At 34.6% G+C, this 27,300-nt stretch overlaps 4 protein-coding genes, 1 long non-coding RNA gene and 1 pseudogene across 7 annotated transcripts; 2 read left to right on the top strand and 4 right to left on the bottom strand.

The window, feature by feature from the left end:
• Window positions 1-37: 37 nt before the first annotated feature.
• LOC9312887 lies at window positions 38-5,453 on the bottom strand (annotated as a pseudogene).
• Window positions 5,454-6,168: 715 nt separating this feature from the next.
• On the top strand, window positions 6,169-7,813 carry LOC110228345. The gene is made up of 4 exons (XR_002331858.1): window positions 6,169-6,427; window positions 6,543-6,620; window positions 6,732-6,893; window positions 7,627-7,813. It is a non-coding gene; the product is annotated as an uncharacterized LOC110228345 (long non-coding RNA).
• Window positions 7,814-14,413: 6,600 nt separating this feature from the next.
• On the bottom strand, window positions 14,414-16,420 carry LOC110228342. The gene is made up of 7 exons (XM_021025447.1): window positions 15,621-16,420; window positions 15,412-15,549; window positions 15,240-15,322; window positions 15,080-15,163; window positions 14,963-15,001; window positions 14,836-14,882; window positions 14,414-14,726 (listed from the first exon to the last, which is right to left on the bottom strand). The coding sequence occupies exons 2-7, from the start codon at window positions 15,446-15,448 to the stop codon at window positions 14,618-14,620; spliced, it is 399 nt and encodes a 132-aa protein (XP_020881106.1). The 5' UTR covers window positions 15,449-15,549; window positions 15,621-16,420; the 3' UTR covers window positions 14,414-14,617.
• A 3,389-nt stretch (window positions 16,421-19,809) lies between these two features.
• Window positions 19,810-22,247, bottom strand: LOC9312886 (uncharacterized protein YacP). Of its 2 annotated transcripts, none has more exons than XM_021025435.1 (10): window positions 21,972-22,247; window positions 21,520-21,591; window positions 21,283-21,407; window positions 21,001-21,164; window positions 20,846-20,915; window positions 20,699-20,753; window positions 20,509-20,592; window positions 20,392-20,430; window positions 20,266-20,312; window positions 19,810-20,161 (listed from the first exon to the last, which is right to left on the bottom strand). In XM_021025435.1, exons 3-10 carry the CDS (start codon window positions 21,381-21,383, stop codon window positions 20,053-20,055), a joined length of 669 nt encoding a protein of 222 aa, XP_020881094.1. In that variant the 5' UTR covers window positions 21,384-21,407; window positions 21,520-21,591; window positions 21,972-22,247; the 3' UTR covers window positions 19,810-20,052. The 2 variants fall into 2 exon arrangements, with proteins under 2 accessions (XP_020881094.1, XP_020881093.1); XM_021025434.1 differs by having other exon boundaries at window positions 22,002-22,247.
• A 1,345-nt stretch (window positions 22,248-23,592) lies between these two features.
• LOC9311192 (cinnamoyl-CoA reductase 1) lies at window positions 23,593-24,982 on the top strand. Its single transcript, XM_021025431.1, has 2 exons — window positions 23,593-24,213; window positions 24,367-24,982. The coding sequence occupies exons 1-2, from the start codon at window positions 23,749-23,751 to the stop codon at window positions 24,856-24,858; spliced, it is 957 nt and encodes a 318-aa protein (XP_020881090.1). The 5' UTR covers window positions 23,593-23,748; the 3' UTR covers window positions 24,859-24,982.
• Window positions 24,860-27,198, bottom strand: LOC9311191 (glutathione S-transferase Z1). 2 transcript variants are annotated; one of them, XM_002875077.2, is made up of 10 exons: window positions 27,058-27,198; window positions 26,871-26,958; window positions 26,722-26,778; window positions 26,458-26,564; window positions 26,287-26,358; window positions 26,108-26,161; window positions 25,940-26,015; window positions 25,617-25,678; window positions 25,401-25,460; window positions 24,860-25,141 (listed from the first exon to the last, which is right to left on the bottom strand). In XM_002875077.2, exons 1-10 carry the CDS (start codon window positions 27,058-27,060, stop codon window positions 25,037-25,039), a joined length of 684 nt encoding a protein of 227 aa, XP_002875123.1. In that variant the 5' UTR covers window positions 27,061-27,198; the 3' UTR covers window positions 24,860-25,036. The 2 variants fall into 2 exon arrangements, with proteins under 2 accessions (XP_002875123.1, XP_020881099.1); XM_021025440.1 differs by having other exon boundaries at window positions 26,458-26,543; window positions 27,058-27,196.
• Between the last annotated feature and the right edge of the window lie 102 nt (window positions 27,199-27,300).

The raw sequence follows: 27,300 nt of genomic DNA, 5'->3' as shown, positions 1-27,300 counted from the left end.
AGGTTCATGGTACTTATGTCGTTAAGTAGTTATGTTGTGTTCCTTAACCATCTCTGACATTTGTATTGGTAGTTGGATTATGTTCTCTGATATATTCAGTATGAAGTAATTACCCATTAGTTTAAGTACAAATTTTATTTCAGCTATGGTGTATAAATATCACATTAATCCCTTGAGACTCAAACACAACATACAGTACAACATACTAGAATCCACAATTCCATGGAACGCTAGCCGTGCGAGGAAGTTTTATCTGGTGTAGTGTTCGGTAAACTGTAGAGGTACTCGCACAGCACGCTCGGTAACAAGTTGGTGCAAGCTTCCTCAACCGTCTGCAAATCGTTCACACATGAGTTTTGCAATTGTTCATCTTGTTACCAAGGAAAAGAAGTCAAATATGAAAGAAGTATCTAATGAGCATGTGTTACCTCAGCAAATCGAATGCTAGCTTTCTTGTCTGCAATGACGCAGATGTTGAAACATAAGAATTACTCTTTATCCTACTGCATATGGTAGGTACTAATAGCATTTCCTTGATAGAGAGAATGGGAAAGTTTCAGGTGCAGCAAAGAGGAACAAAGAATAAAATCAAGTGATTCATTTGTCTTTGCCAGACTTTCTGATGATTGACCAGATGCGAGCGTAAAGAAGGTAAACGGCTGAATTTCCCTGCTCATGACATGTAATCAATAAGGTTGTGTAGGTGACTGCATAATGCAAATATGTAAACTAGGTGGCAAATTCCAGTACCTTGTCATTAAGCATTTGGTCAAAGCTGAAAGTATAATTTGTTCATTTGTTGTTCTTCAGGTCAGCATACCTTGAAAGAAAATTAAACAAAGCCGCAAATTAGCTTGTAGCATGCATATATGTGTGGAAGTCGAAACTAACACAATCAAGATTTGTCTAGGGTTTTATTTTAGGGATACAATAAACGTGAATTCTCAAAGAACAACATAACGGATTGAAACCAAAGATGGTGTTCTTGATTTTATTAAGAAAAAGATGGTTTTGATCGTACAAGAGTTTGATCGTAAAAAGAAAAGGTGTTTGTGCTTATGAGCTTTGTGTAGTGTAAATTCTAGAGCGATATTGCCCTCCTTCTGTGAGAACCTTGAGTCTTCTTATATAGGGATGGTAAACCGCCTCTCTAGCGATATTCTCGGAAGATTTCCATTTATCTTGAAGTCGGCTTAGAATATTGCGGATAAGGATACTTTCCTTATTCTTCGGAGGTTTTAGGAAGATTTCCTGATTTGCAAAGATCCTTCAAGATTATTCCTTATCATTTCCGAGTATCTCGGAAATGATCCTTCTTTTTCGGAAATGATGCCGTTCTATTCGGAAGTGATACTATAGAAGTGAATTTTTAACCAAGTCTTTGCCTCGGGTGACTCTGAAGACTTCACCTCAGGTGACTCTGATGACTTCACCTCGGGTGAAACTGAAGACTTCGCCTCGGGTGACTTTGCAGATTTCGCCTCGGGTCACTCTGAAGACTTTGCCTCGGGTGACACTAAAGACTTCGCCTCGGGTGACTTTGCAGACTTCGCCTCGGGAACAATACACATTTCACCTCGGGTAGCACTGAGACTTTGCCTCGGGTGACTTTGCAGACTTCGCCTCGGGAACGATACACATTTCACCTCGGGTAGCACTGAGACTTTGCCTCGGGTAGCACTGAGCCTCGGGTAGCACTGAGACTTTGCCTCGGGGTAACTGCAGTATAAGGCTCGGCAGTGTACCCCGAGCTGACTGTGTACCCCGAGCTGACTGGCAGACTGACTGGCAAGACCCGAGCTGACTGGCAGACTGACTGGCAGGGTACCCGAGCTGACTGGCAGGGTATCCGAGCTGACTGACAGGGTATCCGAGCTGACTGGCAGACTGACTGGCAGGATACCCGAGCTGACTGGCAGACTGACTGGCAGGGTACCCGAGCTGACTGGCAGACTGACTGGCAGGGTACCCGAGCTGACTGGCAGACTGACTGGCAGGGTACCCGAGCTGACTGGCAGACTGACTGGCAGGGTACCCGAGCTGACTGGCAGGGTACCCGAGCTGACTGGCAGATTGACTGGCAGGGTACCCGAGCTGACTGTCAGATTGACTGGCAGGGTACCCGAGCTGACTGGCAGATTGACTGGCAGGGTACCCGAGCTGACTGGCAGGGTACCCGAGCTGACTGGCAGATTGACTGGCAGGGTACCCGAGTTGACTGGCAGAGTACCCCGAGCTGATTAGCAGGATAACCCGAGGTGTTGAAGTTTGGCTCGGTCTCAAAGGATGGGTGAAATCCGACCCCAACAATATGCCAACTGTCAAAACATCTGGCAAACTATTCATCATAACTGAGCTGCCTTGACTACGAAAACTCACTGAAAAGGCGAAAACCAGAAGATACTGAAGAGAAATTCAATACCATCAGCAGTAGAGTAGAAATGATACTTACTTCACTGCCCCATATCCAACTGCCTCAGTTGTTTGGTCCAGTTCCTCTGGTGTCCATTCTTTGTCCTTACCTAAACAGAGAAACACATAAGCATAAATAGACCAAATAATAACTGAACAACTGAATGGTTCAACAATTCAAAACATAGAGGGTACTGACACAAAGCTAGATACCGCGCTCAATAAGGGCAAGTTTACTGCGAGTCTTGGCCTCATCTACCAAATCAACTAGGCGGACTACATCTGTTGCCCGAGTTCTAAATCGCTTGCCATCTTCCCCAAGGACGAGACCAAAACCAACATGGTTAACTCTAGGGTAAGTTTTCTCATTGCCTGGAAGCCAACCTTCTTTTCTGGCAGCCTAATTCAGAGTAACATGATAACCACAGTTACGACTAACAGTTTGAATCAAGACATAACATTTCACAAGACGTCAAAAACAATAAAATACTCATCAAACCTACTTGAAGAACGTACTTAAGTGCTGCTCCTGGCCAGCAGCGGTGTTATATATCATCCACTGAGCTTTCTCTTCATCGAGCCAGTACCTGAGCCAGGCAAAATTTAGTACCAGCAGACAATTTATTGAACAATATGCAATCCGGATTTCATGGAATAATTAACATAACGATAACCCACCAAAGAGCAGTCAGATCTGTTGAGGCATAGTTAAAACCACCATCACTCTTTACAACCATAAGGGTTTTACAAGCTTTCTCCCTGTCATGAATTGAATCAATGTATATTTTTTATTAACCAATGTATCCTTTTTCCAATATCTCAGATAATGTAGTACAGGTCCAGCTATTTCTTTACCTTTCTTCAAGCTCAACTCGAAGGCGTTGATAAACCTTGGCAAACTCAGTTCGGCTGATTTCACAGATCTTAGCCCAAGCCTTACGGTAAACAGGATCACCACCCTGCGCCTAAGAAATGAAAAAAAAAAAGAAAAAAAGACTAGTGAGTAATATTGATCTTGCAACTAAAGGCAGCTGCAAAATGAGACAGTGGGAAACAGAATAACGCACTAGTGATTTAGGTTAGGAGAATTGTTCTTTACCTGTAGACGGACCACAGCTTGTTGTGCTCTTTCCTTAAAGTCCTCATCCAGATCAAATTTCTTTTTTTGATGCCTTGTAAAACACCTATCAAAAACGACATCTGAGGTTAGAAATTAAATTGCTTCGGTTCTTCACAAGCATATTATGCCAATATTGACATAAAATAAAACTTTAAAGCTTGAGAGGCCATATGATGGAAGGCAGCTGACCTGTCTCGATCACACTATCTGTATCAGGAAATTTCTCAAAGAGGTACTCAATTAGCATGCCAAACTGCAGAAAAGCAGCTCTTATTTCTCCGATACAACAATTACAAAAAAAAATTCAAGGTTAAAAAATCAATAAAAAGTAGCCTACCTTTGTTCCCCAATCATCAACATGGTTTCTGCGTAGAACTTCAACCTTTGAGTACTCGAGCATGCGAGCTAGCATGTCACCGATGATAGTTGATCTTAAGATGACCAACATGTATTTATTTTGCAATGTTGGGAGAGGAAAAATCAACTACAGCTCTCTTAACCGAAAGAGTAGGTGCCCATGTGTCAACTCCATCGATGATACTCTGCGGATAGATTAGAAAACAATTATGCCAAACATATATTATTTATATGAGCACTAGAAAATGACTACAACTGAGTAAAACAATAGGAGCACCTTAGCCATCCACTTAGCTGATAGTACGACATTAATATAGCCAGGTCTAGCTACAGAGCATGATTCCACCATCTCAGAAGTAGGGAGACTCTTAACAAGGGCCTTTGTGAAAAAGGGAACAGAATTAGAGTTAAAAGACATATAAAATAGGATAAGAATCTGATTCACGACATACAACATACGAAAAGCTACTAAATTCTAAAGACCAAACCAACCAGTCCAACAGCTGGAGGACCCTTGAACTGAGTACCCTTTCCTTTAATTATGGACCATAGTCCCATTGCATTGTTACTGCAGACAACAATATGATGAAAGAATCTAATTCAACAAAGAGAAAATAACTTAATTGGAACTTTAATATCATTGAATTAAGTGAAAGAGGGAGCACCATTGGTAATCTCCAAATTTTCCAGCAGCGGAGGCAGCCACCAAGGGCTCAAAACTAGGTTCATCAGGAACCGTTAATTTTAGACACACAACCAAGAGCTTCGCGAGTTGGCGTTTTAGATTTCCCGTAAATTCTTCATTCTATCATTAGCACTCAAGAAATCAGTCATGAAACAGTGAAAGAAGAATGTTATACTTCGACTTTCTCACTATTTTGGACCAACAACTCCCCTTGCGTCTCAGCTGGTGGCATCATCATTGAATAAATCCGAATCTGTGATGGAACTGCTAGAGCTAGTGATGTAATAAGAACCTCATCAATGCTGGATTGAAGAATCTTAGCAAGTCAAGGTGGCTTCGATGGAAAACTGCAGATCTTATAAGCTCATCAAACTCTGTGTAACTGCCCCACCACAAATCTCTGTCGTTTATCTTTATTGGTGCCATGATAAGCTGTCCCCTTTCCTATAAATTTTGCATCACCACAATGACCAAACATAACACTAGTGCCGAAACTTCTGTAGTAGCTTAGATTTAACATTTGTGCTTAAGTTGGTACCTCATATCACCAAAGATAAACTTCATAGGATAAAAGAGATTAGAGACACTGAAATAGTAACCTATGACTCTCAGCAGCATCACCAAGACTTTCACGGTACTCTGATTTTAGAGAATCAGCTGCTGCTCCGAGAAAATCAATGAACATGATTGCCTGAATTTCCAAAATATCCCTCCAGAACAAATATTCAAGTTCCACTGGATTATTGTATATCCAACTCAAATTTGACCCTCGTTGAACTGCACAATCAACAGATGAACCTTCTTCTCTGCTTCAATTTCCGAAGAGAGATCCACTGCTAATGCATTAGTAACATCATCTTCTCTTGAATATCTATCCATTCTCGATAAACCATACACTTTGATTGATTGGAGACTGACCAGATTAAACATCTCAAGCCCTGGAACTATCTACAAATTTGTAGACTTGCTCTGTCTCCAATCTCTCTACTTCTCAGTGCTGCAAGTGTTACTGATGTTTGTATTTGAATATCCAAGCTTTTACTTAAAAACCCTCCTCTTCGCTTGCTTTCTTTCTGTGGAGACATTTTATCGAACACTTGGTGTGCAAAACAATTTTAACAAATGCTGAAACATCTCTCCGCATTGTTATTTCGACCCCAATCATCTTAATGTTCTTCTAAATCCATTCTTTCTCCAGATTCCCCATCTTTACCACAATTTCTTGATTGCAATTTGTGAATCAACTCTGATTTCTCGTCTTGTCTCTTGAATCCTTGTCTCTCGAATATTTGTTTGTTTCAATATCGGGTTAAACTTTTCGGTTTGGTTGGTTTACAAGGGTTTGTTTTTCTCGGTTCAATTACAATTTCGGGGAAAAGATGCTTTCGTTCAAATATAATATCCAATAATCTTCGGTTAAGGGCTCTAAACAGCATTATCTAATTATACTAAATCAACCGTCAATTTTTCACAAAAAGAATGTAAGCAAAGTCACAATTTATTGTGTTTTGAAGCGTAAAACAATAATTATTTTCTCATTACAGTAAAATTTTAAAGAAAATTTCTTTCCTTCTTTCTCGCCGTCTTCCCCACGATCTTCCCCATATCTTGCAACCGCTCTTACTAATTTATATTGTTTAATTTTCTTCGCCGAATTTTCTAATTACGATTCCCAAATTTCTCGCTTTCGGATCAGTTACTTTCTCTTCCTCCATCTCTACGCCATGGCAGATTTACAATTTTTACAGTATTTGTGTCCGCTTTCCTTTCTCGATCCATTATTCATCTTCACTCTCCTTTCTCCTTCCATGACAATTACGGCTGAAGAACAGAACAAGTGTAATTCCAATAAGGTATCAAATATTTCATCTTCTCGAGATTTGCATGTCTTTCGTTTTGCATATACGTTGTGAATTATAACTCTTGTTGAGAAACTGACTGTAGAAAGACATGGGTTTCGTTTTCAAGGGTCCCATGTGAAACATTTTCAGAAAAAAAAAAAAAAAAACTCTTACACCATCGTGACAAACCCAAAGACATGCCAAGGTTATCAATTCTCAATTAGTTCTTCCTTTGCTTTTATAAATAGTTGATCTCATATTTTTAAACGCAAATCAAGTACTCGACAATTGACTCTTTAATTTTGTGAAATTACAGTAAGAAAGATAACCAAGCCATATATACAAGCACAAGAGATATATACCGGTATGCACTAGAGAAAACCAAGTTTTTCTCGACGAGTTCATATATTCTCAGAAAACATCACAAAGGATATCTACTTCCCTAATCTGCACAATCTACTTCCCTAATACACATGAGGTAATATCTCTATGATTTTGATTCCTAAACATATGATTTTTATCCTCCTTTATTTCCTCCACTACTTCATAGTACTCCATGTTGACTAAAAACGACCACAATTTCTTTACCTTATATTCAAATTCGATTTATCAATTTTACACAGTAAAGATCTTTGGTCATTACTGATAATCACATGAACAGGAGAAATGATTGATTTTCTTTTAATTTTCTTTCAGTCCTCTGTAAAAAAATATATAACTGAAAAGTTAAATCTTTCAGTCCTGTGTTCTTTTGCTATTAACGGTACAAATCTTTTATTCTAATATGCAGGGACAACATTGTTTTAAATTATATTTTGCTACAACTCTTAACTAAGACTTTTAAAATAATTATGACAGCATAAATATACAACAACTTGTTTGTCAATGACTGAAGAATATACAAGAGGTTAAGAAAAAAATATAAGAAAATGTACAACTTATCTGCCTAATAGCGAATCAACAGTCACTTTATCAAAAACTGATGCACTATCTTATTGACACATCAGCTTAGTACGATTTTCTTTAACTCTTTTTTTCTCACGGAGAGATTTTGTACTATCTTTTTTTCTCAGGCTTTTTACAATTCTTCTTTTATCTCTTATTTACTTCTTTATATATGCAATTTCGTTTTTGTATAGCCCATTCTGCAAAAAAAAACAATGTTTTATGTAGCAATATCTCACTCGCTTGCTTTCTCTTTTTTTTATCAGTTTGGTTTCTTTTGAAACTTATGTGGGAGAACATAACAGCCAAGCATGGGACGGCCATTTGTTGATAAGTTCTTTGTGAGTTTCTATTCAGCATCCTCTTTCTCCATGTGTATTTATTGTCAAGTATATTACATTTATGTTTGATGCATAAGTCATTATAATTATAGAGAAAACGTAATGTCTTTAATATACAGATTGAATTAAAATTGGGAAATTCATTTACTTTAAAATGACTATAAGTTATGATAACTATAAATTTACCAACTACACCAAAAAAACAAAAAAGATAGTTATAACAACGATGCCTATCAATACCATGTCTTTGAACAATGTTTATGTTCAAAGAGATTCTTTGGCTACTTTTCTTTGAGAAAATTTTGAGTTGTTCGTCTTTCACGCAAGGAGACTATGCGTGGATAGGTAGTGATGTATAATAGAGTAATAGTTACAGGCGACAAGTAACCGGCGGTAGAACAAATTCGAGAAGCCGGCGACGGTAATCGCTTGAACTGATTTTGTCAGAGTGGAATATAAACTATTTGAAAGTATGGAGCGGTAAGGCTAATAGGACTTAAGCCCAATCCGAATCTTTCCTATTGCTGAGTCGTTTACAATATTACTCTTTATCATTATATGAAGCCCAATAAAAACCCCACTATTAAGTTGGATCTACTAACTGAACCTCGCCAAATATAGTTAAAAGATTTTTTTGTCTAGGTCATATTGGGCCTAAACACTCCTATTTAAATTAATTTCCATATTCTGTTTGGTTTATTATTTCTTCTTCTTTCGTTTTTGTCGTATAATTTGTCTATGTTAAAATTTAGTTTAACTTGATAAAAAGGAAAGAATATATACAAAAAAAAAAATCAAACTAGTGAAAGAAACCTAATGGCAGTTATTGCATCAGTTCAACCAGACAAACTGGATCATATTTTAGATATTGTTGGTCAAATTATAAAATTTGCAATATATTAAATGATTAAAAAAATCTTCAAATAAATAAATAAAAAGCAAAATAATTATGCATAATCCTTGAATTACATCTAAACCTAATAATATTATCTCATATGTGAAAAAGATATCTAAAAAAAAAAATGATATTCTTTTCTGTTATTAACTATAAACTATAAATTTTGTTTTCATATATGACTTAAATTATTAGTTGGCAAAAGAAAATTCGAATTATTAAGCTTAAATTCGTTGCACAAATCTCATATGTTGAGAAACGGATGTAGTTTTATCAAATTATTCAAATGTATATGTGTCTTTGTAAATTATATAAATTACAAATTCAACCCAATTATTGTTCTGTTACATATTAATTAATTAATTTTTTTTTTTTTTTGAGAATGAGATTTTACTATGAACAAAAAAACAACATTCTTTTTTCAAACGTCAGGTTCAATCAGAAAATCGATGGCCACTCAGATTTTTTTTGGGTACAATAACACAAAAGAAGACACCAGAAAAAGCAGAAACTCGCCGAAAAACGCCGAAACTTGCCGGAAGACACAGAGAAAACACTTATTTCAATTAATAAAAAAGATTACTAGTTTCAGCATGGACGGAGTAGAGGAGATGGAACCTAAGGCATATCTCAAAGTAGAAACAAACATTGAAGTGTCAAATTTGAAGCACTTAACACAACGAAACATCATGAAATCAGAGAAATCTAAAAAGTTAGATCAGCGACGATGGGAGACGAGATCCATTTCTGTCGGTTAGCCGGATTCTACCCGACGCAGCTCTACTACATAGTTGCAGTTTCAGTGTTGCCCACCTTCTTTATCTTACCTGAATTTGATTTCGTTGATTCATACCTTTTCTGGAAGGTTTCGTAGAGAAGCAATTTCGAGTTGTCGTCATTCTTCTCTGTTTGGCATGAGTCGTAGGATATCTTTTCTAGAGTAATAAAGAAGATGAAGAGCTTCTTGATCTGCCCTTTACACTGGTTTATCACCCTGACGATCCGAACTTTATGTAAGACTAATTTGTTTGAAAAAAACTCGTGAATGTGTTTAATTAGTGATAAAGTTTTAAGTTTTTTGAATTCAAAATTTGTAAATATTTCAAAATTGTAGTGACATTAAACATTTTCAGAACCTAAAATTAAGTTTTTTTTAATATATAATTTTAATGATAATTCTTCTAAGTAAAACTCTATCAATATGTTATAACTATTCTATATATTTTTATAAAAAGTTGAAATTGACAAAAAAAATAAGCAAAACATATACAAAAACTATAGTTTTTTTTTCAACCAAAATTTGAATTAAAAATCGACTCTATTGTTTTTTTTTTTTTTTTTTTTTAATTTCCATTAATTAAAAGAAACAAATTACAAGACCCAAAGGCCCAAAAAAGGCACGCAGGCCCAACATACATGGCAAAAGCCGAACCAGGCACGCAGGCCCAACATACAAGGCAAAAGCCGAAGGGGCTCGCAGGCCCAAGATAACAAACAATCGACTCTATTGTTTGTTATCTAACTTAGAGAGATAGAGTTTTACATAAGGAATATCTAAACTATAAATTACATGTCGAAATTAAAATAATAAGTGATGATAACTATAATTACCAACTACAAAAAAATAGCAATAGTTATAACAACGATGCCCACCTACACCATGTCCTTGAACAACGTTTATGTTCAAGGAGATTCTCTACCTAATTTCCGTGGAGAAATTTTTTAGTTGTTCGTTTTTCACATCGTTCCAATATGATTTGATTGTTATCTCTTCAAGCCTAGCGAGGAGTATTTGGATGAGGAGGAGGAAGCGCTTGATCTTCCATTTTTCATTTTTGTCCTTTTCGTGGACACTACTCTACCATTGTCATCTCCGCTTTTGGCATTCTCGTCTCCGGAACATTGTTCTTTTTCGTCAACTGCCTACTCTGATCTGCTTTCGACTTCAGATATGCCTTCATCTGCCATTCAAGATGAAGCCTTGGAAGGTCTTTATGCAAGGTGACTACGCTTGGATATGTAGTGATGTAAGCCTCAACACAGACAATTCTGATCACATAGACTTGGATACCAAGACTGATCGGTTCATCACTCAATTCAAAAGGCGAATAAGGTCTGAGAAAAGAAAAACTCGAATGACGAAATATGATTGAGATGATGGATTGTTATTGCTCTGCATTTCTTAGTAGTTGTCATAATTCGGATTTGGGTAACAAGTAGGGCTAAGTTTCAACGAACTGCCCAACATATAATCCTCACTGTCACCACCCTCGTCTAGGCCGTCGACTCTATGTTATGAGGCTCCGAATTATGACCCTCCTGGTTATGATTTTCTGATTTCTAAACCATGGTCTCTATTATTTGAGCGAGCCTCCATTGTATCAGCCAATGTCCCTGGTTTTTGAAATTTCAATTTTTTTTTTTTTTTGTCAACCACACATTAATTAATAAAGAACTCCTTGATTGGTTGCCCAATTAGGAGGATAAGTGTCTACAAAAGAAACTTCATAAAATAAAAGTCTGGAAGAACGGGCTAAGCAGTCCGCTTTAACATTACATAAACGGGGAATAAGAGAGAGCGAGAAGAAGGGGAAAGAGACACGGAGAAAACCAAACTCGTCTAGCAGATTGGAGAAAGCGGGCCATTCGTCAGGGGACTGTATCATCGAGACTAACTCCGAACAATCTGTTTCAAACGCCTGACAATCTATCCTTCTTGAAAGGATATTCTTCATAGCCCAAATTAAAGCTTCCATCTCCGAGTGAAGGGGGGAAGGACTCCTTCGTAGGCACATTGCACCGAACAAAATCGATTGATCATTTCCTTGAAAACAACACCATCCTAAGCCCATAGTTGGATCCGAAGTTTTCCAAGAGCCATCAAACCGACATCTTATCGATAGAACTGGGCGTTCCAAAGTTTCCGTAATAGGACTAGTTTCGATCGGATCCACCTGAGCTTCTTCCCACATTAATTTTTCACTCAAAGCAAGATTTAAAATATATGTGGGTTCAGATTGTAATCCCTTGAATACCTTTTTATTCCAATCTTTTCATATGAACCACAAAATCCAAGCATAACTATATGTTTTCTCTCCCCTTTCTAGAGTAGATGGAAGTCTCCAATAAAGATAATCTAGATTTGAGAATTCCGAGGTTAGAGGAAAACTACCTGATACCATAGGTATATCGGATAAGTCCCATACTTTCTTAGAATGAGTGCACTCAAATAAAGCATGATTAATTGTTTCCTCTGCCAACTCACACCTTTTACAAAGAATATCACATCGAACACCTTTTACAAAGAAATTTCAAATTTATATCTAAAGTTTTTGTCTTTTAGTTTTTCTTCTTATGTTTTGTTTATTTTTTAATAAATTTTATTTATTTTCTTTTTCTCATAATTTTTTTGCTACCTAAGCTTTTTCCTTCTACAAAATTTGGTTTTATCAAGCTCTTGTTCTCTTATAGGTCTTAATTGGTCTTTGAAACTATCCTGATTCTTTCTCGTCAAATATTTTGTTTATTAAAGCTCTTGTTGTCATTGGTCTTTGGCTCCCACTTCAAAGTGTTATTTATTTCAATTTTTTCATAAAATCAATAAAAAATAAAACAAAAACTATACAGAAATAAATATAATGTAAGAGAAAAAATGTTATTCCTTAAGAAAGTCTGTTAACAGAATAGCAAAAACTGAAATCTAACTAATCTACTAGCAAAAAGAAAAACAAAATCAGTTAGAAGTTTCTCAAAGTCTTTACTTGTTTTGTTTCAGATTTTTTTTCATCTTTGTTTTTCATTTTTTGTTAAAATTTTCAATTTATTAATCAAGAAAATCGGTTATGTACATAAGTGGAAAATAAAACAAAACAAAAGAAAAAAAATAGTCACATTCTTTTATAATCCGACATGGCTCATAAATTTGGAACCTTTGTAATTTTCTTTCAGCTGGAGAAAGGTTTGAGAAATGAACCATCAGTATTGAGTAGCTTAGCACAATCATCAGTATTCACAAATCACAAACGGTTTATTTTTAGACCAATGTGAAAATAATTTTCGGATTATTTACTTAATACTATAGTCGAAATTTGTCAAGAAAAACTAAAGATGATTACACTGACCAAACGATCTGGTTCGTTATTCAACTAAAAGTTACATATTTAGCTTAAATGGATGACTTTATTTTACTGTAAAAAAAAAAAAAAAAAGCCTTCACTAGAAAAGTAGTTTGCAAACACACGAAGATTAACGCCATTAAATGTTGTAACATTCGCTCTGTTTTCTCCTTGAGTTTTGACAAACGACGTCGTATATTTGAGGATTTTTCAAACGTTTATTAACGGAGTTACATGTGCTCTTAAATTTTTTAATTTGATTTTTATACATGTGCTCTTAAATTGGAAATGTGTTAATTAGAAACTCTGAAAAATTTACTTCTGACTTTGACTTCCCCCACACTAAACTACCTTGAACATTGTTACCCTCCCTCTTCTCACTCACCACTGTATGTCACTCTTTTTCCTTGAATAAATAATAAAAAAAAACACGAAAAACAGAGTATGGACCAAAGAACAGAGCCGTTCAGTCGTCACCGCCGTTGACCAATCTCCTTCTGCAGCTTAGTGTAACAATCAAACAACCTGCAATTGCGAAAAACTCTTAGCTCAGGCCTCAGAGTTGTTCGGACATGGTTTCTATCATATAAACCTCATTGTAACAGCCAATGTCCACTGTTTTTGAAATATCTAATCTTTATCTATAATTTTTGTTTTCTTATCATTTTTATTTTTTCATATGCTTTGTTTATGTTTTGCTTATTTTTTATCAAATTAATTTATTTTCTTTTTTGTCATAATTTTGTTGTTAACTGAGCCTCTTTCTTCTAAAAATTTGGTTTTATCAAGCTCTTGTTCTTTTATAGGTCTTTAATTTGAAACTATCGTGCTTCTTTCACGTCAAAGATTTTGTTTATTAAAAAGCTCTTGTTCTCTATGGGTCTTGATTGGTCTTTGGCTCCCACTTCGAAGTGTTTATTTCAATTTCTTTTCATAAAAATAATTAAACTAAACCAAAAAAAAAAAACATAAATAAATATAATGTAAGAGAAAAAATGTTGTTCCTTAAGAGAGTCTGTTAATAGAATAGCAAAAACTGAATTTTGACTAATTTTCTAGCAAGAAGAAGAAAAAAGTTTAAATTTCATGTAGAAGTTTCTCAAAGTCTATACTTGTTTTACTTCAGAGTTTTTTTTTCATCTTTTTTTTGTTTTATTTTGTGGTTTTCTGAAATATTAAATTATTAATCAAAAAACTCGGTTAAGTACAAAGGTGGAAAATAAAATAAAATAAAAGGACAAGTAACAAAAAATTTAACTAGCAAAGTCCTCTACCACGGAACCATCATCTGTTGGCTCATAAATTTGGAACCTTTTGTAAATTTCTTTCAGTTGGAGAAAGGTTTGAGAGATGAACCATCATCAGTGTTGAGTAGCTTAGCAGATCCATCTGTGAAAGGATCACATGCTTATGAGTCGTTGAGGACATTAAATTGTTAAACATAATTTCGGTCTTATATACATGTAAATGAGGGGTTATTAGTAAGTGAACCTTATACAGATTCACAAACGGTTGATTTTTAGACCAATGTCGAAAATAATTTTCGGATTATTTACTTATACTATAATTGAAATTTACAAGAAAAACTAAAGATGATTACACAGACCAAACGATTTGGTTCATTATTCAACTAAAAGGTACATATTTACATTATTGTAACATAATAAACATAGTTTAAGATGAATTTTATGCATGAAGCTAAGAATAAAATTCGGAACATCTCATAATCAAATGTTTGGACCAAAGAAAACGAATCTATAGATTAGTCAAAAAGAATTCAGACACAAATACAACATTAACAAAGCCTTTGAGCTCTCTCTCTCTATCTCTCTAGTTTCCTCTGCAGCCTCTGTTTTTTATAAGTCACATTAGCTTACTTAGGACAGAAGTTACTTGGTCCTTGTTGTCATCTCTTTGTCTCGTTTTCTGATAATTTGTCTCTTAGATCTTTAAGAGCATCCACGACTTCAGAATCAAGATTGTGTTTCAGCAATCTCCCTTGGAAAGATGTTGACCTGTGTAAATTAAAAGTAGTCCAGATTTTTTCGGTTAATTAGATCCAAGCGCAGATTTTAAAACCCCACCAACCGCAGAACTAAAAAATCGCGAAGAATCCAATGTAACCTTGTTTCTTGCATCATTCTCTCAACCTCCTTATGCATTGATTTGATCTACAATATGATGTTTCACAAGATAACGTGAAACTCAAATCACAAAAATAGAAAATAAGCAATTGCTTTGATGATCATACCTCAGAAACCAGTGCCTTGCTACTCCAAATATAAGCTCCCTGTCAAGAATTAGTCACCAAAATCAATAACAAGATATGAGCATAACAAGTTTAGAACATCGATATGATGCACAATACCGCTCCATGCGCTGCTTGTTGTTGACAGACATCAGATGTTACAACCCAAACCTTGGGGCATCCATCTTCTCTCAATGCAACCACCTATCAATATCAGGCATCTTATCAGAAACTAAGAAACATCAGAGATGATTCTAGAAAACCAGTATATTTGAACTGCCTTTGGGGTCAAGAGATCTTTTCCTTGCCTCCTTTTCAATCCAAGCGTCAGCGCAAGTTTCTCCTGAGAAAATAACATCAACACTGGCCAAAAGGAGAAACCTTTTTGAGTTTATAAAGTAATAAGGATATCGAAAACAATATAAAGACGGTAAAAGGCCGATTGACTGTACCCTGCAAATGGTTTTTCGTTTCTGCTTCTTCATCCATCAAACTGTAGCACTTGTGAACATGGATGTGTGTACTTGATATTGCTTCCAACAATCAGTTTATGCGCAGTTTGTAACCAGACGTGAGGTTGCTTCCTATATCTGTATATGAACATCCAAGATTTAGCAAACCAAATTAGCCTCCTCCTTTGTTGTAATCTATGGCCTCTCACCAGCATTCTGTCGAACACCTTGTAGGCATCCAAGTTCAGCTTGAATTATAGCCATAGATTCATCTTTAAAGAATCATGTTGCTTCCTAAAAATCTTCAAAGACTGTAGTAGCAAAGTTCTTTTCCACAAATGCTTGAGTTTCATTCAAAGAGTTTCATCATAACTTAGTTCTTCCGAGCAACACCATCAAAATCAATTCGAGAAAATTCTGGGAAAGTAAACAGGAACGATTAAGCTATCGAAAGACGACGAATAAACGAGTAATAGTGATAACGTAAATCGGGTGAGGAAGATCAAATGGATTTCAAATAAACAAAGAAGGATAAATGGATACAACGTTCGCAAGTAACGCAACACCACTTCTCATCTGCAAGAGTCTCAAAGAGAGATCCAGCAAAACGATGAGGAAGAGCTTGAGAATTACATAGAATTCTCAGGAACAACAGAGAATTAAATGAAGAAGAAGATTACAATCTCAGATTTTGCATAATAATGAAAAGAAGCAGAGACTGCGTTTTTTTTTTTTTTGCCAGTCCAGAGACTGCGTTTTAAAGAGTCTTCATAACAACTTTCTCCAGCTCCGACCAATGTTATTCTGCCACGTGTCTCACCCGCTTCGACCAATCTTTGTCCTCCACGTAGCCTTCTCATTTGATGCTCATTTCCTACATCAAATAGTAACCGGCGGCGACAAGTAACCGGCGGTAGAACGAATTCGAGAAGGCGGCGACGGTAATTTGCTTGAATTGAATTTTGTCAGCGTGGAATTGAAACTTTCAATTTGAAAGTATGGAGCGGTTTGATCCGATAACCCGGTAAGGCTAATAGAACTTAAGCCCAAGCTGACTCTTTTTTATTGCTGAACGATAACGTATTACTCCTTAACATTATATCAACCCCAATAATAAACCCATTGGATCCTTACTATCTGGACCTGGCCCAAATTGTTTTTTTTTTTTGTCATATAATTCTTTTATTTGGTAATGCCTTTTGTCATAGACAATAATTTGGCATAAAGAGTAAACACTCCTATTTAAATTAACTAGAGGGTGTACCCGCGCGTTGCGCGGAATTTAATTGTAAACTTTTATTCTTTGAGTATAAAACTATAAATATAATCAATTGAATTTTAAAAGATTTTACTTTAATTCATATGCATTATCTTTCCAAAGTAGTAAAAAGTTTCTCACATTTTTTACTACAATTTTTCTCGTTTTCTTTTATGATTCACTCGTCGTCTCCCGACATCTATTCTCTTTTCTCCTTAGATCGTTTCTATTTTCTCCTTCATATCATTCAATACTCAATTTTTTTTATAAGTTTCATGATCTTTTTATTAAAGTGAACATCAGAAAAGAAATCTGAGGAGATGTTTGTTATAAGATATTTTTTTACCATGTTATGGTGCATCTAAAATTGCTTTATAGAAAACAAATCTCATATATGGACTCATTCCTATTCACAAACATAGAATTTCAACGTGAAATTTTGCACTTTATCTTGACCATTTGGAAAATACAAAAATCTCTTTCTATATATATAATTTAACATATATTATGATTTTAGATAGTATTCTTTATGTTGATTTTTATAAAATGTGACACTTACGAACTCATAAAAATTATTCTAATTTTAAAATACATTTATTTAGAAAAACAAAACAAAATCATTTTTATTTCTAATGAAAAACTCTTCAATCTACCATTACTATATATAGATTTCCAAATAACATTCTCAAATATTATTATTACACAGTTTTATTATTCGATAAGATTATTTTATTTTTATTTGTGATGTTTAGGATAGTTTTATTTCAAATCACCCTTAGTTTGTTTCAATCTATGTGAATTTCCTAAAAACACTGATTAATATTTAGTTTTTCTTCTTTAGGTATTCACTTTTTTTATTTAGAAAACATTTATAATATAGAAAATTTATTAATTTGACTACTTATATATTATAATTATAAAGAATAATATGTTCTAAATTATTCTTATTTTTTAATCGGTACTCAAATTTTAAATGTCTATTTTTTAGAAATGAATTGATTTCTATTTTAAGTAAAAATCTTTAAATTTGGTATTTTTAACCCTTATTTCCTTTTCTCTACTAAAGAATGGCAACTCTTAAAAAATAAATTTTGTACCATTAAAATATATGATAAGTTTTTTTTTTTCGTATCTCTAACTATTTTAAAATATTTAGTCATTATATGTTAAAATATAATGATCTAATTTATATATATTCAATATCTATTCAAAAATTTCATATTTTAAGTTGTATATTTATTTTTTTCGTTTTTCATAATATTTCATGTAATTTTTGTCAATTATTATTTTTATTTAATGTGTGAATTAGTTTAGTTTTAATGTTTTTGTTTTAATAAATAAAATATGTGGAGCCCACAAAAAATAAATTATGATGACATGAATGCTGATGTGGACACTTTAGATGGAGAGAAACCCTCCCATTATATATATAGATTTCCTTATTCTGTTTGGTTTATTTTTTGTTCTTCTTTTGTTTTTTTGTCTTAAAATTATAATCTATCTACGTGTTTTAAAATTTAGTTTGTACATGAATAAAAATGAAAGAACATATTCAAAAAAATAAAAGGCGTCAAACTAGTGAAACAACCAATAGCCAAAATTTCTTTCTGATGGCAGTTGTATCAGTTCAACCAGATCATATTTTAAATATTGTTGGTAAAATTATAGAATTTGCAATGGATTAAAGGGTTTTTAGTAATAAAATCCCTCAATTACAGAATGAATCGTTTGATAACCCCCTTAATTATATATTTAATAAAAAAAACTTTTAATTTAAATCTGTTAATGTAAATCCATTTCCGTCTATATTATCATGAAAATTGGACGGATTACGGTTAAATTAAAACGCATCGTTTTCAGAATCTCTCATATATAATTGAAATAATTTTTTTTTTTTGCTAAAACATCACATAAAGTGATACAGAAGGAATACTATATAATTAAAATTTGAAAACAAAAAGTAAAAATGATTTACACTAACCAAACGATTTTGTCCATTATTCAATTAAAAGGTCACATTCACAACATAATAAACATAGGTTAACATAAAAAACATAATGAAAGCCTCTCTGTCGCTTTCATATCCACCATCTACCCTGGATTCGGAGCTCCCATATCCTGTCTTTCCGTCGCCGTCATATTCACCATCTACTCTAGATTCGGAGCTACTATATCCTGCCTCTCCGTCGCCGTCATATCTACTATCTACTATGGATTCGGAGCTACCGTATCTGGTCTCTCAGAGTCTCAGCCGACGTAGTATTATCCAACTGCGTCTCTGGATTTTTTTCATCTCTTCATTTAGTTTTTTGATAATTTGTTGTCTTTTAGATCTAAATCATATAAACCAAAATGTAGTTTGATACATCATAGTCACATTTGCCATAAACTAATGACATGGAGTGTAACTACCTGCGACTGGAAAAAACTCTTAGCTCAGGTTTCAGAGTGGTTCGGACATTGAATCCCATATTAAAGCACAAACCGACAAACATAATTAAAATCACAGATAAATCGGAAATCGGAAATCGGAAACACAGAGATTAACAGAGAAGAGATAATGGCTGACGAGAATGGCGGACCAATCTCCTTCCGCCGCTTAGTGTAACAGTCAAACAACCTGCGATTGCGAAAAACTCTTAGCTCAGGCCTCAGAGTAGTTCAGACATTGTTTCTATCATATGAACCTCATTGCATCAGCCGATGTCCACCGTTTTTGAAATATCTAATCTTTATCTACAATTTTTGTTTTCTTAGCATTTTTATTTTTTCATATGTTTTGCTTATGTTTTACTTATTTTTTATCAATTTAATGTATTTTCTTTTTGTCATAATTTTGTTGTTAACTGAGCTTATTTCTTCTAGAAATTTGGTTTTGTCAAGCTCTTGTTCTTTTATAGGTCTTTGAAACTATCGTGCTTCTTTCACGTCAAAGATTTTGTTTAATAAAGCTCTTGTTCTCTATGGGTCTTGATTGGTCTTTAGCTCCCACTTCGAAGTATTTATTTCAATTTTTTTCATAAAAATAATTAAATAAACCAAAAACTATATACATAAATAAATATAATGTAAGAGAAAAACGATTTGGTTCATTATTCAACTAAAAGGTACATATGTACATTATTGTAACATAATAAACATAGGTTAAGGTGATTTTTATGCATGAAGCTAAGAATAAAATTCGGAACATCTCATAACCAAATGTTTGGACTAAAGAAAACGAATCTATAGATTAGTCAAAAAGAATTCAGACACAAATACAACATTAACAGAGCCTTTGAGCTCTCTCTCTATCTCTCTAGTTTCCTCTGCAGCCTCTGTTTTTTATAAGTCAGATTAGCTTACTTAGGACAGAAGTTACATGGAGAGACCAAGCCTTGCTGTCATCTCTTTGTCTCGTTTTCTGATAATTTGTCTCTTAGATCTTTAAGAGCATCCACGACTTCAGAATCAAGATTGTGTTTCAGCAATCTCCCTTGGAAAGATGTTGACCTATGTGAGAAAAAGTAGTCCAGAGATTTTCGGTTAGCTCCAAACGCAGATTTCAAAAACCCCACCAACCGCAGAACTAAAAAACGCGAAAAATCCAATGTAACCTTGTTTCTTGCATCATTCTCTCTACTTCCTTGTGCATTGATTTGATCTACAATATGATGTTTCACAAGATCACATGACTCTCAAATCACAAAAAAAGATAAAGGCAATTGCTTTGGTGATCATACCTCAGAAACCAGTGCCTTGCTACTCCAAATATAAGCTCCCTGTCAAGAATTAGTCACCAAAATCAGTAACAAGATATGAGCATAACAAGTTTAAAACATCGTTATGATATGCAATACCGCTCCATGTGCTGCTTGTTGTTGACAGACATCAGATGTTACAACCCAAACCTTAGGGCATCCATCTTCTCTCAACGCAACCACCTACCAATATCAGGAATCTTATCAGAAATGAAGATACATCAACAACTATTTTCGAAAACCCGTCTATTTGAACAGCCTTTGGGGTAAAGAGATCATTTTTCCTTGCCTCCTTTTCAATCCAAGCGTCAGCGCAAGTTTCTCCAGAGAAAATCACATCAACACTGGCCAAAAGGAGAAACCTTTTTGAGTTGTCAAAGTAAATAAAGATATTGAAAACAGCTATTAAGACTGGAAAAAGGCCGATTGACTGTACCCTGCAAAATCTTCCTTGTGAGTAGGGAGACCAGACATGAGAGCATCAAACACAACCACTACCTTAACCTCTACAACAAATTCAAATCAAATTGTCGCATTAGCCGAAATGAGCCATCGATGAAATCAAATGTTGATTCTTCTGAAAGTTTTTACCTTTAACCATACTGAATGACACAAGTTCATCAACTAACTTCTGCCGAGCAACGTCAAGCCTTCCTTTCATGAAATGTTTCTTTAACTTCATCCAATATCCACACACATTATAACCATCAACAAGCAAAACCGGAACTGCATCATCCAATAGACCCTGGTTCGTGCTATAAAACAGCTTTCAGGGAATCACAAACATTCCTTCAACTTTCAAACCTCAAAAACCATTCTCCAAACAACATGAAGATTCTGAAATTGAGAAACTTAAAAATAGAGTGTAATTACTAGTAAAGCGTATTTGTAGGATCCCGGTAGAGCTCACTATCATCCGGTAACTCGTCTTTCTCTACTTTCTTCTTCCTGTAACTAGTCGCTGGCTTAGCCATGCCAGATCCTCTACTCTGAAACTCCTACATATATATCATACAATTCCAAAGATTTTAACGTAGACAAATTCTTGAATACTAATGGTTAGACTTAGACACCGTGGTAATGAAACAAAAAGATCACACTACTACATGCCTTCCATAACTTCAGAAGCTGCAAGTTATGCTTAACATTGGATTTGATTCTCGGTGGTTCTGGCTCTGAATCCTGCTATCAAAAACCAAAATCAAATCAATGGTTCCAAAATAGTCAATGAACATTCATCATAGCCATAACTCCGTTACTAGAGATCTAAAAAGAACCAAACAGAGAAGAATATCAGAATCCATACAAATCCAAGAACTTAATGGTCATACAAAGATCAAATCAATTGTTGCAAAATGCTCAATGGACATCCATCATATCGATAAATCCGATACTAGAACTCTAAAAAGAATTAAATTGATCATAAACCAAGAAAAAAAGATTGGCACTTTCAGAATTCACAAATCAATGAATTTAATGTTGGATTAGTTGATCACAAAACCCACTTCGAATTATCAACTATTTTCGATTAAAGAGAGACTTCTGGTTCTCAAAGACGAAACCTTTACATAAATGTGTAATCATGTGTGGACCTTAAAAGAAGAAGATTGATGAGGCTTCTTGCCTTTTCCTCCCATCTTCACCACCAAAACTCTACAGCTATCGTAAGAGCAAGATGATGAAGACCAGTAAAAGTAAGCGGCGGAGGAACCACCTCTATGCGGCGGCGCTCCGGCGGTTTTCATCTATTTGACTACTGAAGAATTGAAAACATTTCTTCTTTTTTAATTCGTCACCCAAAATTTGAAAAGTCTATAAAACTAGTGGATAATATCATGTCAACGTTATGTTTTTTTATCAACGCATTATATCTTGAGAAAATTGGAAATAAAGGACAAATAATTAAACTATTGCCCATCTATGCATTCTATATTCATGAGTGGTCATATATACTTTAATATTGGTCATATATGATTTCATATAATTAAAATCCTAATATGCCCCCAGTCTTTTAAAATCTTACTAAACTATTAAAAAAAATCAAAATTAAATTGATTTCTTTCTAAAAACAATTTGGAAAAAATATATGACAAAATCAACATTTATTTACATTCCATTATTTGTTTTGCCGTAGATAATTTCATATTTTCTTCTTCTTTGATTCTCTTGCTCATCAAAGTTAAGCTTTCGTAATTGTTCTCTCCTTTCTAATAACGCCATATTAAATAACTGTTTTTTTCTTCTTCTTCTTCAATCTCTCTCTCTATCCCACTCCCTTGATTTCAATTTCTTTATGGAGCGCAACTATAAATTTCTGGGTTTTGAAACAAGAAATTAAGCGTAATCTATAAGAAAAAAGTGTTAAGTATAAAGAAAAATTCTAATTTGTATTATATTTATTCATCACTTAGGTATAAAATTTTTTAAAGTATTCAAAATTCAAATAATTTTCCGGGTTTTGAGACAAGAAATTAAGTGTAATCTATAGGAAAAAGTGTGAAGTATAAAGAAAAATTCTAATTTGTGTTATAATTTATTCACTTAGGTATAAAGAATTTTAAAGTATTCAGAATTCAACTTCTGTAGTTTGCAGATGTAATCAAATTCTCTATATTCAATTTCCATATTTTAAGATTTTTTTTTAAATCTAAATTAGATAGAATGTACTTTCTAATTTTTATTGAATAAAAAAAAATCTTAAGAATATGTTTTCTAACATTCTTAGAACATGAGTAAATGTTAGAAAACATATTCTAATTTTTGTAGAACAAAGAACAAAGTATAGAATATGTATTCTAAAAGTCGTAGAAACTAGTATTCAAAATACCGTAGAACAGAAATGATTTCTAAATTTTGTAGAACATGTAGAGTGTGTAGAATACATAATCTAAATTTTGTAGAACATGTAGAGTGTATAGAATATACATTCTAATTTCAGAAGACATATTCTAAACTTTATAGATCAAATTTTATCCATCTAAAACAAAAACAAAACAATATATTTTTGACATTTTATATATCTTCATGTCTTCTTTATCATTTTAATACATATTTTTCTTAATTATTTTTGAAACAATTGGTTCAATCTTATGAAAGGGGTAGTTTAGGAATAGTTGATATTTGTTCATAGAATTCATATATGGACAAATACTTAAATATTTATCTTTTATTTCTAATTTTCCCTTATATCTTTAAGAAAAAAAAAATCCATTTTTTCCGAGTAAGGAAAAAAAAAGGATCCTTTTTTACCGGAAAAATGTTTTTTTTTTATCTTAAACATGTATTGAAAATTGCGATAGAGAGAAAATAAATTCTCAGTGAGCTCTTATTTGATCAACAATGGCGAAAGAGACAGTGTGTGTAACCGGAGCTAATGGTTTCATCGGATCTTGGATAATCCGAACGTTAATTGAGAAAGGTTATACAAAAATCCACGCTTCGGTTTACCCAGGATCCGACCCGACTCATCTTCTGAAACTACCCGGATCCGATTCGAAGATCAAGATCTTTGAAGCGGATCTCTTAGACTCCGATGCAATCTCCAGAGCTATTGATGGATGTGCGGGAGTGTTCCACGTGGCGTCACCTTGTACGTTGGATCCACCGGTTAATCCAGAGAAGGAACTGGTCGAACCGGCGGTAAAAGGAACGATCAATGTGTTGGAAGCAGCCAAAAGGTTTAATGTGAGACGCGTGGTGATCACGTCATCTATCTCCGCCTTGGTTCCTAACCCTAATTGGCCGGAAAGAGTCCCCGTCGATGAATCGTCGTGGACAGATCTCGATTTTTGCAAGTCTATGCAGGTTCGTTAAATTTCGGTTTAAAGTATTTAACTCTTGTCTTATTATGTTGTTTTGTCTGCTTATTACATGTTCATTAACATAATTAAAATACTTTCAAAACCTAAAAAATTAGTAAAAAATTCACTAATTTTCGACTGGTAATTTTGATTTTAGAAATGGTATCCAATTTCGAAGACATTAGCTGAGAAAGCAGCTTGGGAATTTTCGGAGAAGCATGGAACCAACATTGTGACGATCCATCCATCGACATGTCTCGGACCGCTTCTGCAACCGAACCTAAACGCAAGCTGTGCCGTTTTGCTACAGCTCTTACAAGGCTCGACAGAGACGCAAGAGCATCACTGGCTTGGTGTGGTACATGTGAGGGATGTGGCTAAAGGTCATGTGATGTTATTCGAAACACCGGAAGCTTCTGGTCGGTTTCTATGCACTAATGGGATTTATCAGTTCAGTGAGTTTGCTGCTCTTGTGTCCAAGCTCTTCCCTGAGTTTGCTGTTCACAGGTTTGATAAAGAGACTCAACCTGGGCTTACGTCGTGTATTGATGCGGCTAAGAGATTGATTGAGCTCGGGCTGGTTTTCACTGCTGTTGAAGATGCGGTTAAGGAGACGGTGCAGAGTCTTAGAGACAAAGGCTTCCTCTGAGAATGTATAAGATATCTTTGCAAATTTCAAACTCTGTGACCTTTATTGTATGATACAAGTAGAAGAACTAAGAAGTAAACTGGTTTATTATATGATACATGTATGAGTACAAGGTATTATTATTGTTGTTGTTGTCTGAGGTTTAATTAAGCTGAGAGTAGCTTACGGGTTCACAGAATCAGATGGTGGAAGGAGCATCTGGCTGCTTTTCCGGGAGTGCATTTTGAAACACAGGCAGTTCGTTGTATGATTCATAGCATTTTGCAAGAGTTGGGTACGGTTCCTATAAAAGAGAAAAACATGTTTTACAAAATTGTAGAAACCGAAACCGAGTGATGCGAGGAGAAGTTAAGAAACTGAGATTTCGTCTACGTTAATACAATATCAAAATTTTTGTATCTGTGTGAGACAAAGACAACATAAAAATTTATGCTACCATAAAACTGATCTAGGATTCCAGGGATTGGGGAATATAGTACGTAAAAATCTAAGCCTGAAACAGTGTTGGGTAACGAAAGAAGAGTTCAGAGAAGAAAAAGTACCATGTTAATCTGGAATCTGTTGATTGCTCCGTGGATCTGTGGTGCTAGAAAGAGATCAGCCTGCAAAATAATGCTTCATGGCTTTAACACTTGTCTACTTACTGGTTTGTAATAAAGGGTAGTATTCTTAAGTCACAAAAGAATCACTGACTTGAATCTTAAGTCTTACGAAGATATAGTACCATAGAGAAAATCCAGAGAAATTTAGAGTAGTACCAGGTAAATTTCATCACCAGTCGCATGTTTCCCAGCGCAATTCACCAACAGTTTCTCGAGAGCTGAAAGAGAAACGAGACATAATTAGATAGGTCACTATAAACCTTTTCAAGGCAGCAATTAATAGAAGTACATCAAAAACAAGTGAATGATACCAAGCATAAAGAATGGATATGTTTTAACTGAAATCTGAGTAAGACTTTCACACTCGCCAACCACAGTATCATACTAAAGACACTAACATATGTATTGGTTCTTGATCACTTCTCTGTATCTTATCACTTATGCCAATGACAGAATGTTGCAGATTAGAGATCTCATACCTGTAAATCCTTTTGTGATAGCATTATTAACCCAAGCAGTCTTCTCCTCCGCATTTATCTTTTCCTCAATATACCTCTGTATAAAAGGAAAAAATGTAACTAAGTTTACTCTATCTAGAACTTCCAACAGTAGTTTCTAAGAAATTGACATCAATATCATGTCCTTACAATAACAGCCAGATTTTGATGAGGTTGTATGCCAGACAGGACAATACTCATCGCCTGAAATATACAAAATAAAAATGCATCAGAGTGTGAAGCAGGACAATCTAAGCTGGTATTGTTCACAAAGCATGATTCAAAGAACGAAACCAAGATTTGACCGAAGTAACAGAAGAATGAAATACCTGGTAATTCACAGCCCGTTTATGGATGTCACGGGGTAACAGAGGTGGCTCAGGATACTTCTCATCCAGATACTATCAATACAAAACACCACAAACTCAAGATTGATGAAATGTTTCATTTAATCCACAAAACAACAAGAAAAAAAACCCTCTAAAGGCTGTGTTACGGACCATTATGATGGCAAAAGAATCATTAATCACGACATCGCCATCAACAAGCGCTGGTACAGTACCCATTGGATTGATCTTCTTGAAATCTTGAAGATCAAAACGATAAACTTTCAACACAAGAACCCAAAATCATCAGTAAATGACTCATAAGCACCTCATTAACATTCTCATCAACATAGTTACTAACTATATAGCTTCTGCACTTTTTTCAAAACAAGTTCAATATAAACTTTGAATCCGAATCAAAAACTAGAAAATACGAACCTGGATCGAATTGATCACCCTTGATCAAATTCACTGGTATATACTCATACTCAAGCCCTAAAACAATCAAACAAGATCCAAATTCAGATCAAGAACAACACTCTTGCTCACAAAATGACTAGAACCGAAACTAAAATCATTGGCGAGACCTTTTAAAGCGAGGGCGATACGGACACGATGAGCACACGAGCTTCTCCAGTAAGAGTAAAGCTTCAACTTCTCAGCGCCGGAATTCGCCTGATCAAATCGGAAAAAAAAATAATAAAAAAATGACGCGGAAATTAAGTGGAGACGATGATCTAATATATCACCATAGAAAGAGTTTTGTAATTAAACCATAGATAAACAAGGAATTGTTGTTCTTCGCAGTCGTAGATTCTAGCGATTGTTTTATGTGTTTTTGTGATTACTTTGTTCTGTGTAGAGAAGAAGTGGCGAATTCGGAGACGACGACCATTTTTTTTTTTCTTTTGTCTTTTACGGTCAAAGTAAATCAAATGCAATTGTTTTTGTCTTTTTAGTTTTTTGTCAAAAAGATGCATTTTTATTTTATTTTTCATAAAACATACCAACTTTATA

Source organism: Arabidopsis lyrata (genome assembly GCF_000004255.2).
Source record: "Arabidopsis lyrata subsp. lyrata unplaced genomic scaffold ARALYscaffold_5, whole genome shotgun sequence".
In the NCBI taxonomy this organism is placed as follows: Eukaryota; Viridiplantae; Streptophyta; class Magnoliopsida; order Brassicales; family Brassicaceae; genus Arabidopsis; species Arabidopsis lyrata.
Note: the sequence above shows the minus strand (reverse complement) of the source record. Positions and strands in the feature narration are given on the sequence as shown.

Excerpts from the sequence above, each read along its gene's own strand:
- LOC9312886 (XM_021025434.1), bottom strand. The coding sequence starts at position 22,154 with ATGAAAACCGCCGGAGCGCCGCCGCATAGAGGTGGTTCCTCCGCCGCT. Across the intron at positions 21,408-21,519 it reads AGCTTCTGAAGTTATGGAAG|GAGTTTCAGAGTAGAGGATC; the intron begins GCATGTAGTAGT and ends ATATATATGTAG. Across the intron at positions 21,165-21,282 it reads CCTACAAATACGCTTTACTA|CACGAACCAGGGTCTATTGG; the intron begins GTAATTACACTC and ends GCTGTTTTATAG.
- LOC9311191 (XM_002875077.2), bottom strand. Across the intron at positions 25,461-25,616 it reads CTGGTGATGAAATTTACCTG|GCTGATCTCTTTCTAGCACC; the intron begins GTACTACTCTAA and ends ATTATTTTGCAG. Across the intron at positions 25,142-25,400 it reads ACAGATTCCAGATTAACATG|GAACCGTACCCAACTCTTGC; the intron begins GTACTTTTTCTT and ends TCTCTTTTATAG.
- LOC110228342 (XM_021025447.1), bottom strand. The coding sequence starts at position 15,448 with ATGGATGAAGAAGCAGAAACGAAAAACCATTTGCAGG. Across the intron at positions 15,323-15,411 it reads AACGAAAAACCATTTGCAGG|TGTTGATGTTATTTTCTCAG; the intron begins GTACAGTCAATC and ends CCTTTTGGCCAG. Across the intron at positions 15,002-15,079 it reads AACAAGCAGCGCATGGAGCG|GGAGCTTATATTTGGAGTAG; the intron begins GTATTGTGCATC and ends AATTCTTGACAG.
- LOC9311192 (XM_021025431.1), top strand. The coding sequence starts at position 23,749 with ATGGCGAAAGAGACAGTGTGTGTAACCGGAGCTAATGGTTTCATCGGA. Across the intron at positions 24,214-24,366 it reads ATTTTTGCAAGTCTATGCAG|AAATGGTATCCAATTTCGAA; the intron begins GTTCGTTAAATT and ends TTTTGATTTTAG.